Source organism: Teleopsis dalmanni, chromosome X, assembly GCF_002237135.1.
Source record: "Teleopsis dalmanni isolate 2A chromosome X, ASM223713v2, whole genome shotgun sequence".
Taxonomy (NCBI): domain Eukaryota; kingdom Metazoa; phylum Arthropoda; class Insecta; order Diptera; family Diopsidae; genus Teleopsis; species Teleopsis dalmanni.
The window spans coordinates 61,261,136-61,275,333 of record NC_051848.1 but is presented as its reverse complement, the minus strand read 5'-3'; the positions used below and the strand labels follow the sequence as shown (position 1 = coordinate 61,275,333).

At 30.1% G+C, this 14,198-nt stretch overlaps 1 protein-coding gene across 1 annotated transcript; it reads left to right on the top strand.

The window, feature by feature from the left end:
• The first annotated feature begins 8,764 nt into the window (after positions 1–8,764).
• On the top strand, positions 8,765–10,463 carry LOC119689802. Its single transcript, XM_038104710.1, has one exon. The coding sequence runs from the start codon at positions 8,919–8,921 to the stop codon at positions 10,365–10,367; it is 1,449 nt and encodes a 482-aa protein (XP_037960638.1). The 5' UTR covers positions 8,765–8,918; the 3' UTR covers positions 10,368–10,463.
• The last annotated feature ends 3,735 nt before the right edge of the window (positions 10,464–14,198 follow it).

Here is a 14,198-nt window from a genome sequence, read left to right as displayed (position 1 = left end):
AATATGGTATAAATGATGACCTTCTTATTTTTAATGTGTATAAAACACCCTGAGAAAGTTTAGATTATTTGAAAACAACACACATAAAAAAAATATTATTAAAATTGTATGCAAAAAAGAAACAGGTTTCTAGTAGTTCCTGGGTCTATGATACTAAACTACTCACCTGTGACGATTAAGTGCCAGTCATCACATCCAATGGAGTTTCATTGTTGTCAAGCAATGTCAAACGACACGAGTTCCAATAACAACAGCGAAACTGAAAATAATATAGACTTATAGGTAATTGGGTTTAGATTACCTTTTTGAGACTTGTACTAGAGCATAGAAATTTCTCTATCGTTAGTATGATTAGTTTTAGCGACGAATATTCTATAAATGTTCATTTTAGAAAACCACATTTAATATATTAAAAAAGCTCAAAATTGTAAATGTTGGTTTTTTTTATTGAAAAAGTTAAAATACGAGTATTAGTCTATTAGCAAAAATAGACCTCAACAAATTAATTTTTTATTGAAAGGAAGCTATTTTTATTGCTGATACCTTCTCTTATAAATTTTTTGTAATTTGTATTATTTTTTTGTTCGGATTAGTAATTTGAACATTTTTTAACTGATTAATGGTTTGTGGTTTGTATAATGATTTAAAAATTAACTTTTTATTTTTTTTAATGATTATTATTTGTAAACACAATTTTGATGCACATAGTTGACATATTCAGTTCTCATATCACCTTATATATAGTTTTTAGTATTTCGAAAAACTTATCTAAAATTGAAAATTTCTTTTCATTGCTTATGTTTCTTTTCTCTTTATGAATAAAAAATGTTTTTTTGTCTATTTATAGTAAAACTTACTATAAATAATGGCTAACTATTTTAGCCGCTTAAGTCTGGGACTATCAGGGCATCATTAACTGTATATATTATACTTAGCGTTGACTTTAAAGTAAGTAACTGTTAAAAACTCATTTTATTGGATAGAACGGCGGGAACCTCTTCTCGCACTGGGACTTATTCTAATCAAGAATTTGTTAAATAGAATAAACAAAATGAAATTGAGCATATATTTATTATAAATTTTCATTAAACATTGAAAATTGACTTTTTTATTAGTTTTTCATTGATAAAACAAATTCGATCAATTGATGTACTATCACTCTTGGAAGTACTAGCCATAATACTATTATACTGCGACTTAGTAGCTATATCTGAGCATGTTTTATAATCTAATTCTCGCAACGATTTCTTCATCATCTTATTAGAGGCTTTAACTATAAATCTTACTCTTAGTGTGTGTTATTCTAATGTTTTGTTTTCCCCTGCTTTTCGTTTATTTTTTGTGTTTCCGGGTCTTTATTGAACCTTAACTTTGGAATTCTGTGATCGACTTAAAGGGTGACTCATTTTAAATTAATTTTTATCGTCACTATTTTCGTCAACAATAAGCTGCAAAATTGCCTAAGAATATCAGTTAAGCTGTTAAAGGAACATAAGCCTCTTTATATTAAATAGACGGCAACTTTAAGTTATTAATATGCATGGTAATATCAACTTTTTTACAACAACAGTATGGTTGGTAGAACGACCTACCCTATTCCATCTCTTTATTATCTCTTTATTATCTCTTTATTATATCTCTCGTCTTTAAAAAGCTGACAGCTATTTAACATTAGTTAATAAAGCTAAACTACAGTACAATACAAAATCTACAATCTACAAAATTCAGTTCACATTGTACCTGTAGACTGTTTCCACGCATAAAGATCTGCAATAAGTTAGATCACGGGAACATGGAATTTTGTTTTAGTAATAAATTCAAAGCCGTCATACTCGATCATACAATTTCGAAAAATGCCATTCCTTACCTGAAACTCGAAGTGATGTAGCATCGCTACGTGTTGTAACGAGGGTTTTAGATTTGGTTCTAGAAACTTCTATAAAACTCTATAAAAATATACGGCCTATTATCTTTCAAATTGAAGTTTACGCTACGCTGACCATAACTTTGTCGAAAGTTTAAAAAGCGTACGTGTCTGTGTCTATACAGTAGTGCTGTGTTATGTATTTGATTAAACTAGGATTCAAGGCAATTAGTCCTCGAACAATCTCGTGAGAGCTAAACCTTAAATTTGTACGAACCAGACTCTTATTACGAGTATAAAGTGATTGAGGTCCACAATTGAGTTTTCTTCTCCTTTCTTTTCACAATTGGGACCTTTAATTTGTACAAACCAGATTCTTATTATAAAGTAATTTGAGTCCACAACTAAGTTGTGATAATTGAAAAACTTCACTCTTCGATCAATGACTATGGTAGATGTTGGCCTTGATTGGATGGAAAAAAAAATCCTTTAATTTAATAAATTTTCAGCGTGTTTATATGCTTCAATATATATATATATATTAAATATATAATATATAATATATATATATACATATATAATATAATATATATATATATATTAAATATATATATATATATTAAATATATGTAGTACTGTAGTACTGTATATATGAACTATACTGTAGTATATATACTGTAGTCTATATATGAACTATGAATAGCAGAAATGGTATACTTAAATATTATTGATCTTTAATATATTATATTAAATAAGTTTAAAATATATTTTGAAATATAATACATATTTTAAGTAGTGGTTTCGCAAATAATATACTGTCGTATTGTTGTGCCTGGTACCTGGTAAGTGGTACCTGGTAAATATTTAACTTTCTGAGATTACTATATCTCGCCAGCTGATTTTAATCGGTTATCAATGTATTTATTATACTTTTTTAATATTTATGAAGACAGATCAGTGCCAGTGAAGAGTTTTAAGGGAGCACTAGTTCATTACAACGACGTGATGTAAAAACCTTTAAAAAGTTAAAGGTTTTTGTGTTTTAATTGATCATGTAAATTTTCTGTTTGTATCTGAAGAAAAACCTAAACACACTGAACACGACTGCAGAGATCCATTTATTCTGTCTTCTTTAGTATTAAATATGCTAATTAATGTTTACTAACAACGAATATGTAAAAGTAATACAAAGAATAAAAACTGATATGAAGAGAAATAACAAATACCGTATGGCCAAAACAAAAAGTCAAGTTCAATGAACACAGCGATTGGTGACTGATATTACCTAAATAAAAACTTAAGACCACAAAGTGAACAGGAAATGCAATAAAAAGTTTGTATTGCAAAATTTGACAGGGGCGTAGCATTAAAATTATTTTAAAGGGAGTTAACTAATATTGTATGTAACAATCGAATAGTTAGCGTTTTTTTTAAATTATATAAAATGAAAAATGATTTTGTTTGTGAAAATATATGGTATGTATTGTATATATGAAACAATACTTCTGGTCTACTCTGGGGTAGAGTCTCAGAGTTCTTTTCAAGAGTATATTACTTTTGTAGATTGTTAAAAACGCAGTTTACTTACTCATTTTAGTTAACAATTATTTCCCTAAAACTAATAAATATAACAACAACAAAAAATTAGCACTTTCAAATCATGATCTTAACGGAGATACGTTAATAGTGTATGAAATATACCAATGGCTATAGCACGCTTAATACTTTCTGTTTTCCGACTAAACTATGTAGGTGTGATGAAACTCCTATAAGCACAACCTTTCTGAGTATGAATAATGCTGGTAAGTTTCAAATAGACAAATTCTAAACGATTAGACGTTATTTTTTATATTCTATGAGAATGTCTAACTGTTATAGTTTTAATATAAATATTGAAGATTTTTCCAGGTTCAAATCAATGTAATTTAAAATTATGATATATATATAATATAAATATAATAAAATAAATATAATAAAGCCAATAATATAACTAACAACTACACTTAGTGTTATATTTGAAATAAGTACACAGATCGTATAGATATATGCATCTCTAGTGCTGGCTTTGATTCGGAAGGCGGAATGTCTACTGTTCGGTTAGGGTCAGTTGTTGCACAAAAGATCAACCATGGTCGCAGAGCTCCGCTTCGTTGGGAGATGATACACCGTTGATTCCTATTTTTATTTCTACATATCTAGTGCATGTGTACTTTATAAAATAATAACTATATATGAAACTGTAACAACTGTGCGCTGTTGTATTAGCTATTATAGATGTGACGCTCAGACATAGATTATGTCTTTGTCACTTATCTTATACTGTTTTGGATTAGTAAATCTGGGGTAATTTTTTTATGTGATATTCACTTTTAGTGCAATTTTCGTTTTCAATTGATAAATATCGAGTGAAATGTTTAACACTATTGACATTACTATAAAAATGTTATATTACTCTAAAAATGTTTGATTGGGCAGATCTAGACAGTAAATCTATATTGAACCTATATTGAATCCAGAGTAAATCTAGATTGAATTTAGAGTAAATCTAGATTGAGTTTAGAGTAAATCTAGATTGAATTTAGATTAAATTTAGATTGAATCTGTATTGAATCTCGATTGAGACTAGAGTAGATCTAGATTGAATCTAAAGTGGATCTAGATTGAATTTAGATGCACCAGTCGAGAATGCTATTACTTTCGTTACTGCTGACACTAACAAAAGTTTAGGCTAGGTTTGTGTTTTTCACTTTAACTCTTATTCTATTGGCAATATTAGTTGAAGATGTGGTTGATAAAGCTTAAAAGGTTTAATTCTACTCATGCATTTCAATTGTGTTAAACTTTAAAGTTCGTATATCTCAAATGTTAATGATTACCCTAACTGGTTTCTGTAGTTATTTTAATTCACAGGATTATTGCACTATTTAGGCATGCTCCAGAAATCTTGATCTTGCGGTGATCTTTTTGATTTGTTATTACAGGGCCATCATTATATATGGTTTTAGTTTTGTGATAAATCTTATGCTGAATTCTGTAGTTTGTGACATTAGATTGTTTCAAAATATTATGTTAGCATTTTCGACAGGGCCAGATATGCATATATTATATGTTCTGAAGTTTCGTTCGATTTGGATACGACGTATTTTGTAATTGTCAACTTCGATTAAGTTTTGCTCGGGTATGTGTGGTTTTAGCAATTATTAAAATTAATTTAAATTAATGTTTGCTTCAAAATTAACTTATTTTCTTCACTGACTATTCACATAAACTATTTTATTAATTTAGTTCATTAGTTCATTGCTTTAGTTTAGCTATATAACATTTAGTTCATTTAAATTTTATTTATTCAAGGCAGAATTTAAATTAATATTATAAACAATATAAAGTAAACCGATATATGTATATATTTTTTTGATTGGGTTTTGGGTTTTGATCCGTTAAAAATATTGGTTTTCGGGTCTTTCGGGTCAAATTAATTACAAATATTGTAAAAATAAAGGTGTTGTAAGTTAAGGAACAAAAGGAGAGAGAGAGAGAGGGAAAAGTGAAGGTTTGCTTCAATATTATTAAATATTTGTTATATTAAATATATTTTAATATTAAAACGTAGTTTAAAAGTCATACAATTATTAATTACTCACGATTATTTTTTCAAATTCTTTAATTATAAAAGTTTTTGCCTTCTATAATATTTTAAACTAATGAGGAAGTTTAATTTTTGCTAAATAAATTAAAATTTGCTAATATCTTCATATTGCTAAAATAAACTATATTTAAATTATATTTAAAAATATAAACAAGAAAATTAATATTTAAAATTAACACTTAATTAACTTTAAGAATAATCTATATCCATGCATATTATACGACTGAAGTCCTTAATAAGATTGTTGGCCGCCTCTGTTTAGACTTATTTCAATCACAAAAACTTGATGCACATATAATATTGTTATAAAAACTTAATATTAATAATGTTTTTTATTATGTATGAGTACATAACTAGATTTATAATCATACACAACTGCTCATATTTCCAATAATGTAGTGTTCACACATTTCAAAGTAATCGGTTCACAAAAAATTTATAGAAAAGTGCAAAAAAATTGTTTTTAAAAAAAAATAATTATTTTATATATTAAATGTGTATTTATAAAAGAAATATTTATTGGGTATTAATATTTTCCATATAAATTTTATTTTTCGTTTTTTTTCAATTATTTATTGTCTGAAGGCTATAACCTTGCTTACATATACATATGTGTATTTCGAAGATTATATTGCAAATAAATACATTAAATAAATATTATATATAACTTATAGATATTTTTTTTTTGTTCACAAAACCCTCTTAAAAACAAAAATATTACTCCGAACTATTCGAAAATGTAAACTCCAAACTACGAGTGTTTTCAAATATATTTAATTATTTTTTTTACTTATAGAGAGGTCTCGAACAGTAGTAAATTGCAATAACAAAATTTTTAATTATTTTTACTTAATTGCATTTATTTATTTATTATATTAATAATTTCGTATACTGGTAATGTGATAAATTTATAGTTATATCATTAAACAATAATCCAGTCAGGGCGTAAAGAGGGGTTTTGAAAATACCTCGAGTTAAGAAAGAGTAAAAGTGCTCAAGTGCACTGGCTCAAATAACTCCAACATAAATGAAAAAGAAAAATTTGCTATCAAATTTTCAAAATATTTAGTTCATTTTGAATAGTTGGATTGGTAATATTCATACTTGCAGATTTGTAACAAAATACTTGATGTATCTTCTGCACCCTTTAGATATTTTAAAGGTCTGCAGCTGGAACGAAACTTCTATTTAATAGAACTTAACTTAATAGTGAATTCCGCTATTATGTATTTATTCCCTTCAATTTAGCGATCCACTGCACGAAATAATTGCCAATTGAATCTAGTCTTGCACACTCGAAATTAACTCAAAACTTCGAGAAGTGCCTTCCTACAGCCACTTAGTTTCAAACGATTTAAAAGTGTGCTGCTATATTTTTAATTGGCATTTAATTGTTCATTAGAACACCATAACATATATGAAATGTTTTATAATATTTTGTTTGTACTGAATTATCATCGTAACAAGATGGGTTTGTCTAAAGAGATAGAATGTCAGCTTTATTGTGAAAGCGATTAAACCCTGAGTAGCATTCTTCTCTCTGATTTTTCTGGAAATAACGAACAACAACGATGTCAATCTAGAGAACAGACGAAGAATTACTGTTGCAAATAGATACTACTACAGGCACAGTTGGTCCTATGCTCCACTGGGGGAAATGGACAATAGTAGTAGTATTAGTATAGGCACAGTTGACAATAAGAATGTAGAGCTTTTCTAAGACACATAAAACTTACGCTCTATAGGTTGTTCATTCTATCTTTGCTTCGGCATGGTGCAGAAGCATGGATGTTATTACAAGACGATGAAGGTGTACTGATAGTACTCCACAGCATCTCTAGTGGAGTGATTACGTTGCAAGAGTACGAAACGTACTTAATGTACGAGACTGCAGAAAGTAGTTTCGCATGGAGAGTTGAACTGTGTCATCTCGAAACCCGATAACGGATTGCTTTAGGCAATAAAGTAAACAAGTAAGTAAGTAAAAAAAGAATACCGGGCTGTATATAAATCGTTTCCGCTTTAAAAGTAGAAAATGCTCAATATTCGTCATTTTGGCCTATATTTGAAGAACTGAGTGCCTGTTTTTTTAAGGTAAGGTCGATTGTCAACACGAAGGCTTTACTATAATCACAATGATTTGCTTCGTTGACAATAGTACTCTGTACTCGTGTATTACTAACATTTGAACTTAACATTTTTTTGAATGGAAAACAAATGGAAAAAGGGAAAATTCAATATACTAAAATCAAAAAGTATTAATGTACGAGTATTAAGAAAAAAAACGTTTACCTTTCTTCAATTAAAGAGCTTATTTCCAGAATACCGCTTTTATTGAAGTAGGATAAACGATTTATTTTTTTGGGAAATAATTCTTATTAATGTATTATTATTTCAGTATATTAAATTTTTCTTTTTTCCTTTTATTTTCTATATAAAAATATAGAGTATATTTAAAGGTGTGAAAAAGACAACAACAAAGATTAGTCTACTTTGTGCTGTTCTGTTTTCTTTTTGGAGAACTTGGAGCATTGATATTCAATTATAAGGTTTTACGTGTTAACTAGTGTTTGATCTAAAGAGCCTCCGTTTTAGGTCTTTAGGAATAAAATCAAATAACGATAGACGTCTCTCGTTTGGCTTGTCCACTTATCTAACAGTAACTTTTGATTACACACCCAGGGGTTTTTGAAGGTGGATTCTGTGTTTCTGGGTATAAAATTATTTCCGGTGTAGTCCTTTTCCATTACTTCTAGGTACTTAAGATACTTGTATTTAAGTAATCGGTTATTTGTGTTATATGTTCTAGCCTTAAGTGAGCTAAGCGTTTAACCACAATTATCTGCTTACGCCAAAGTGCGAAATCAGTTAAAAATCAAATAAATAAGTAATAAATGATAAAAGAAAAAATTGTAAGAAAACGCAAACGTATTACAATAAAAATAACGAGTTAAAGATGAAAATAAGCGAGTCACGCAGTGAAATGAGCACACAAAAACGTTCAAGAAAAAAGTTTGCTGAAGAAAGCCAAGACGAGCTCGCCACATTGTGGACAGACTGGGGAGCATCAGAGTACATATGGGCAAACAAGAATTAAAAGCATGCGCAGCGGCGAAAGCTAATAAAAGAAAAAAATGTTTGTTAACATATTTATAGAGTTGGGGGAAAAAAACCACGAAGAAAACTGACAAAAGCTAGAATCAGAATTTACGTTTCGACATGGTCAATATGAAGGCAAAGACAACCGTACGAAGTGTTAACTTTTCATTTAAACGTTAAGACAAACAGTTGCATTTTGTGAGCTAAAGCGTTAAGAACAATTTGAAATTTAATATTGGAAGTGTAATTCAAATCAAAATAAACAGTGACTTTCACACAAACGAGTTAGCTTTTGATTTAGTTTTTATAATGCGAAGTATTGTTATATTTGCGGTACTCTTGAGTGCTGCTGCTGGATATAGTCCATCTAGCTATATATCTCAGCAAAGCCTCACTAAACCAAAAGATAGCGACTCTGATGAGCCACAGAAGGAAACAACTGCATCAAGTGTCAGTGCAACGCCGAGTACACCGCTTTTAACGACCCTTGCAGCTGTGTCGAGTACAGTGAAACCCTCACCTGAACCACCAACAAAAGAGGAAGAGACATTATCAGAATTACCAACATCTTTGCCGACATTGGTGGCCTTTGAAGAGCTCGAAAGTGATATACCAAAACGACGTGTAATTACGTACGATCAGCGGCAAGAGGGTCAATATAATATACGTGCAGATTTGGAAAACTTTATGATCATACTTATACCACCAAGGCCTGCTGAAGGTTTGAGTTTGCTTAACTTATTAACGAAATCAAGCTTAAGTCGCCACTCATCTTCGTCGAAAAGTAAGCGGAAACACCACACAAATTCTGTTTCAGTTCAACCCAGCCTTGGTTCCACAAAGTATTTGCAATCATTAAAATCTGGTAGTAGTCCACAATTTAATTACTTGTCGCGACATGCATCGGATTCAGTTCCAAGTCACACTTTTTTTGCGCCTGAACAACAAAATCAATTGCAACGATTAAGTCTTGCCGATAGTCTTTCAACTCAACGTTTGCCCGAATTCATTGAGGGACGTACACCTTATCACGTTGATATATCGGCCAGCGATGATGAACAATCTCGTTTACATCCCAATCGTCAAGTAGATGTGTTGCCACCACCTTACCCAATTGCACATCCACATTTCATCAAACCCTATCACTTGGAAGTTGAACCAACTGTCATACAAACATTACCGCCAGCTGAACTCAGTGCGGCACATCATAGCAGCAACAATTTTTTGGACACTTACAATCAGTTATTGGCATCCAATTTGCAGGAGAATAATGGTGAGTCCGGCAGAAGTGAAAATGTGCCTAGCGAAGATAATGGATATTATCGTGTTTCACGTGCAATACGCAGTGATAATTTCCTAGATACAAATCGTGTTACCTCTTCCAATAGTTTGAATTTTGATACCGCTGCCAGACGTTCGCATGTGCCACTATATCGCGCTGATCTCTCATATGGTGCTGCTAATACATATAACGTTGATGTGCCACGTTTACCCAGTGGTTATTTGGCAATAAATACCAATGCACGTAATTTTGATTTGAACAATGACGATCGAGAACAAAATCTGGAGGAGAATCATACAGGCGAAATTATTATTCCACCTAGTTTACCCATTGACGATGTGCTAGAATTAGACGCACGTGGTGTTAGCTTCTTGGATTCGGATGCAAAGGAACTATTAAGCGATGGAATGGAACGCTGCGCACCTGGTCGTCGCCGTGATAGCTACGGAGTGTGTCGAGAAATTGAAGGCTATTAATGAAGCATTTGATGAAGTGCAAAGTACATAAGCGCAGTAATACGTTTTATTCAGAAGCTATTAGCAAAAGATAAATTATTAATCTTCCTTCCTTTAATATACATTTATTTATATATACAAAATATATGAAATAATAGAATATAATACATTATTATATTTAGTATAATATTGACTGCATAGCCATAGTTTAAAATTATTTAAAAATTTATTTACTAAAATTTATTTTATATATATTAAAAAAAAATTATATCTCATTTATTTTTAATGCTAATATGCATTTTTTTTATTTTTTTACTTTTATTTTATTTCTCATAGTGAATTGATTAATTAGTTAAAGTCACTAATTACATATTTATACTAAGTGCACACTTTCAATATTAACTTTAATAATATTTAATCAATAAATAAAGTATTATGTATGCATAAATAAAATTAGTAACAAATTAAAATGAATTAATTAAATTCAATACGAAAAATTAATTTAAAAAAATAAAATAGAATTAAGTGTGGGCAACAGTACAATTAAAATTTGTTTTTAAATTTTGAGACGAGTTGGATGGTAACTATTTGATACAAAGAGAAGGATTAACATCCATTAAGAAAATTAATGGGTGCTGATGGACCATATTCCACAGGAGTCATATAATGAGAATTATGCAGAAACATAGGTTAGTAAATGTAAGTGCAACAATGATCCGTCCATATTAACGGATCATATTTGGTTAATATGCTCGTATCATTATGCTGTTGTGTAGCTCCGTCGATAGTTAGTTGTTAAGTGAAGGCGTTGACCCAATCCAGTCATTTGATTTTTTATGCAGACAGTACTGTGAGATCTAGTTCAACTCCGTATTTTGTTATTGCTTATTTCTGTTAACTCCATAACACTATGAAGAGCGGTTTATTCAAGCAGTCGGTTTTCTGTTGTGGCTGTGTCAGTACTCTAAGTGTTGTGAAGTATTCCCATTTGGTTCTACATTAGGCTAGATGCTAGTTATGACTGCCGTAAGTCTAGAGACATCCTTTCTATTTTTGTTTATTAGCTATAATGTTTGCTGAAGATTGTATCAAGGTCATAATGTCTTATATGTCTATTCGTCTTATAAATTTCAAGACTCTGCCATCTATTGTTTGCTATTTGAAGGTATTTGATTTTAACAGCTCGTTTAACTATATTCATGGAGTTCAAATCGCTTTAGCAAAAATTTTTCGCATGTTCAAAAACTTACACTTCTTTCCAGTTTATGGTTTTTCCATTTTCCTTCATATTTCGATCTGTAGGGAACTAGATTAGAGAAATATTGTGCAAACTTACTCTACTATTTTTTATTAAGTAAGATGTAAGATTGGTGCTTGGTTAACTAAGATAATTGATTGCGATTTCTAAGATTAAATTGTGATATTGTTTAATTTGGGATTCAACTGGATTACAATTTGAAGTGAACTTAAAAAAAAGTGCCCTAAAGTAAAATACTATTTTGATATCAGGTTCAAATCTCCAGCGAGTATTCAGTCAGTAGCAAAAGTAGTTCTTAAGTGAGTTTGAAGAGAGTTGGAAAAAAGCTTGAGATTATTGTGAGAAAGAGATCAAGCTTGAGTTTTCATTTATTTTTTACTATCTTGAAATTCTTCAACCACTTTAAATTTGATCTTTAGAATTAAACATGAAAGGTTTTATAATTACTTTTTACTGATCAAGTTTGACATTTAGCACAATATCCAACTCTTAAGGTAATATTTAAAATTGTTTATGTTAAATACTATTAGTTTTGTTGGTATTTGTTCTTAAAATACATTTTGGATCTTACAGGTATTAGTTTAACAATCGATTTTGTGAAAAGTTTAGTATGTGTAAGAGAGTTTAGAGGGTTGGTCTCTCTACAGGTCCAATTACGGAAACTCTATCCCTTTACTCCCTTACTCCCTTTACTTTCGACTCGAAAGAGAAAAAAATTACAAAAAATCACATATTATGTAGTAAGACTGTAACTAGAGTTATAGAATGGATACTGAGTTTAAAGGTGGAGTTACTACCACAAAGGAAGGCGGTATTTCCAATACACGAAAAGTATCAAAGGTGAGTATCAAAGGTGATCATCAAATTATCATGCTCTGCATCAGATACTTTTGAGTTTGGATTGAGACGAAAACAACCTTTAAAAGGTTTTTCTCAAATAAATGATTGTCGAGAATTTTCCCAGTTTAATGCTTTTCTATGTCAGTAGAGACTTTTTTTTAATAAGATATCCGTATAAATTATTATTAAATGCTTTGAAAGTCAGGAAAGGCATAGTACATTAGTGTGAGCTGTATAAAAAGTGGGTGTTAGATTTATTTTAAATCAAATATATTCTTATTATAATTGAAATTTATTTCCGTTAAGCAAGTAAAATGTCATAACTATTATGTATTATTTGAAGTTAATAGTTTTTCAATAGAAAAATTGTTATTAATAATTGTTATTAAAAAATTTATACGAAATCTGATTTGATCATAAGTACTCAAAGCCTTCGTGGTCAATGCGAACTCGTTCATTAAATCTAGAATTTTTCGAGAACTCATCTTCAAAATGACAAAATCAAATATTTGAAAAGCGCATAATTGTATTTGCGTTTTGTGTGATGAACATTATTCATTAATAAACTTAAACTGCGGAAGTAACTTTGCGGGCTACTTGCATGAATAGATATATTCTATTAATTACACTGTAAGCTGAAAGAGGCACTAATTTCAGGTGAATAGGCAGTGTAAATACGAGTATATTTATTTGTTATTCTTATTATTCTAATATTGAGTTTTGAGTTTTCACATGAGAAGTTAAAGCATTCGTTTTAAAGTGAATGCCTACAGTATATGATTTTCAACAACATGTAAATTATTTTACGTACGAGTATCTGAGATGAGCTTCCAAATAAATCATCATTTATATGCACGCAGATATTGATTGCCAACGTATCTAAACTTAAATCCTTGGTTATGAATTATGTTAAGGTTAAAGCCATTCACTTTTTATTTTTTAAGAAAAAAGCTAAGATTTGAACATTTGTTAAATATTTATATTATTTATAGTTATTTATTGAACTTAAAGTTTTTATTAATTTCGTGAAAGCTAAAATTTTCTTTAGTCAGAACTATGAGTAGATTAAATTGAGTCTTTATCGATTACCAGGATCCTTACCAGTTTGGTGAGATGAAGTTTAATCGGTGGCTCAGACACACATATGTGTTCAGAAGATGTTTCAGTAGATGTGTGAGGTAATAAGGTATAGTGTGGAAGTTTTGGTATACCTTCTAAATAAACATGTTTAATCATGATAAGTCACTATCCAATAACTGATTTAAATTGGACCGCAAAGGTACTTACTGCTTTAATATTATTAATATTATTAGCCGTATTCCATCAGCAACATAGACTTGTTGCATAGAATCTCCAACTATTTTCATTTCTAGCAATATGATGTAATTCATTTAAAGATTTTAAAGATTTTTCTGATTAAAGTTGGTCTGGGAATGCTTTAAACTTCTCAATACTCTAGTATTTAGAGTAACTATGTTACTCTTCTGTGGGTACCTAGACATGAAGGGAATGAGAGCAATAAAATAGCAGACTCCCTAGCAAAGCAGGGTGCATGTACTTTTATTGGTCCAGAGCTCTTCTGCGGAGTAACAAATAGCTGCACAAATAATTTATTATATGAACGGGCACCCTCGTTTTACACCAGTGAGCGTGAAGAAACTGTCACTTACATTGCCATTGTGTAGCTCTTTAACAATGAGCACCCTAGATTTCGTCTGTAGCTGATGGGCATGCGACATACGATGGTAGCTGTT

Bases quoted from the DNA above. Each gene is read 5' to 3' on its own strand.
- LOC119689802 (XM_038104710.1), top strand. From the start codon at position 8,919: ATGCGAAGTATTGTTATATTTGCGGTACTCTTGAGTGCTGCTGCTGGA.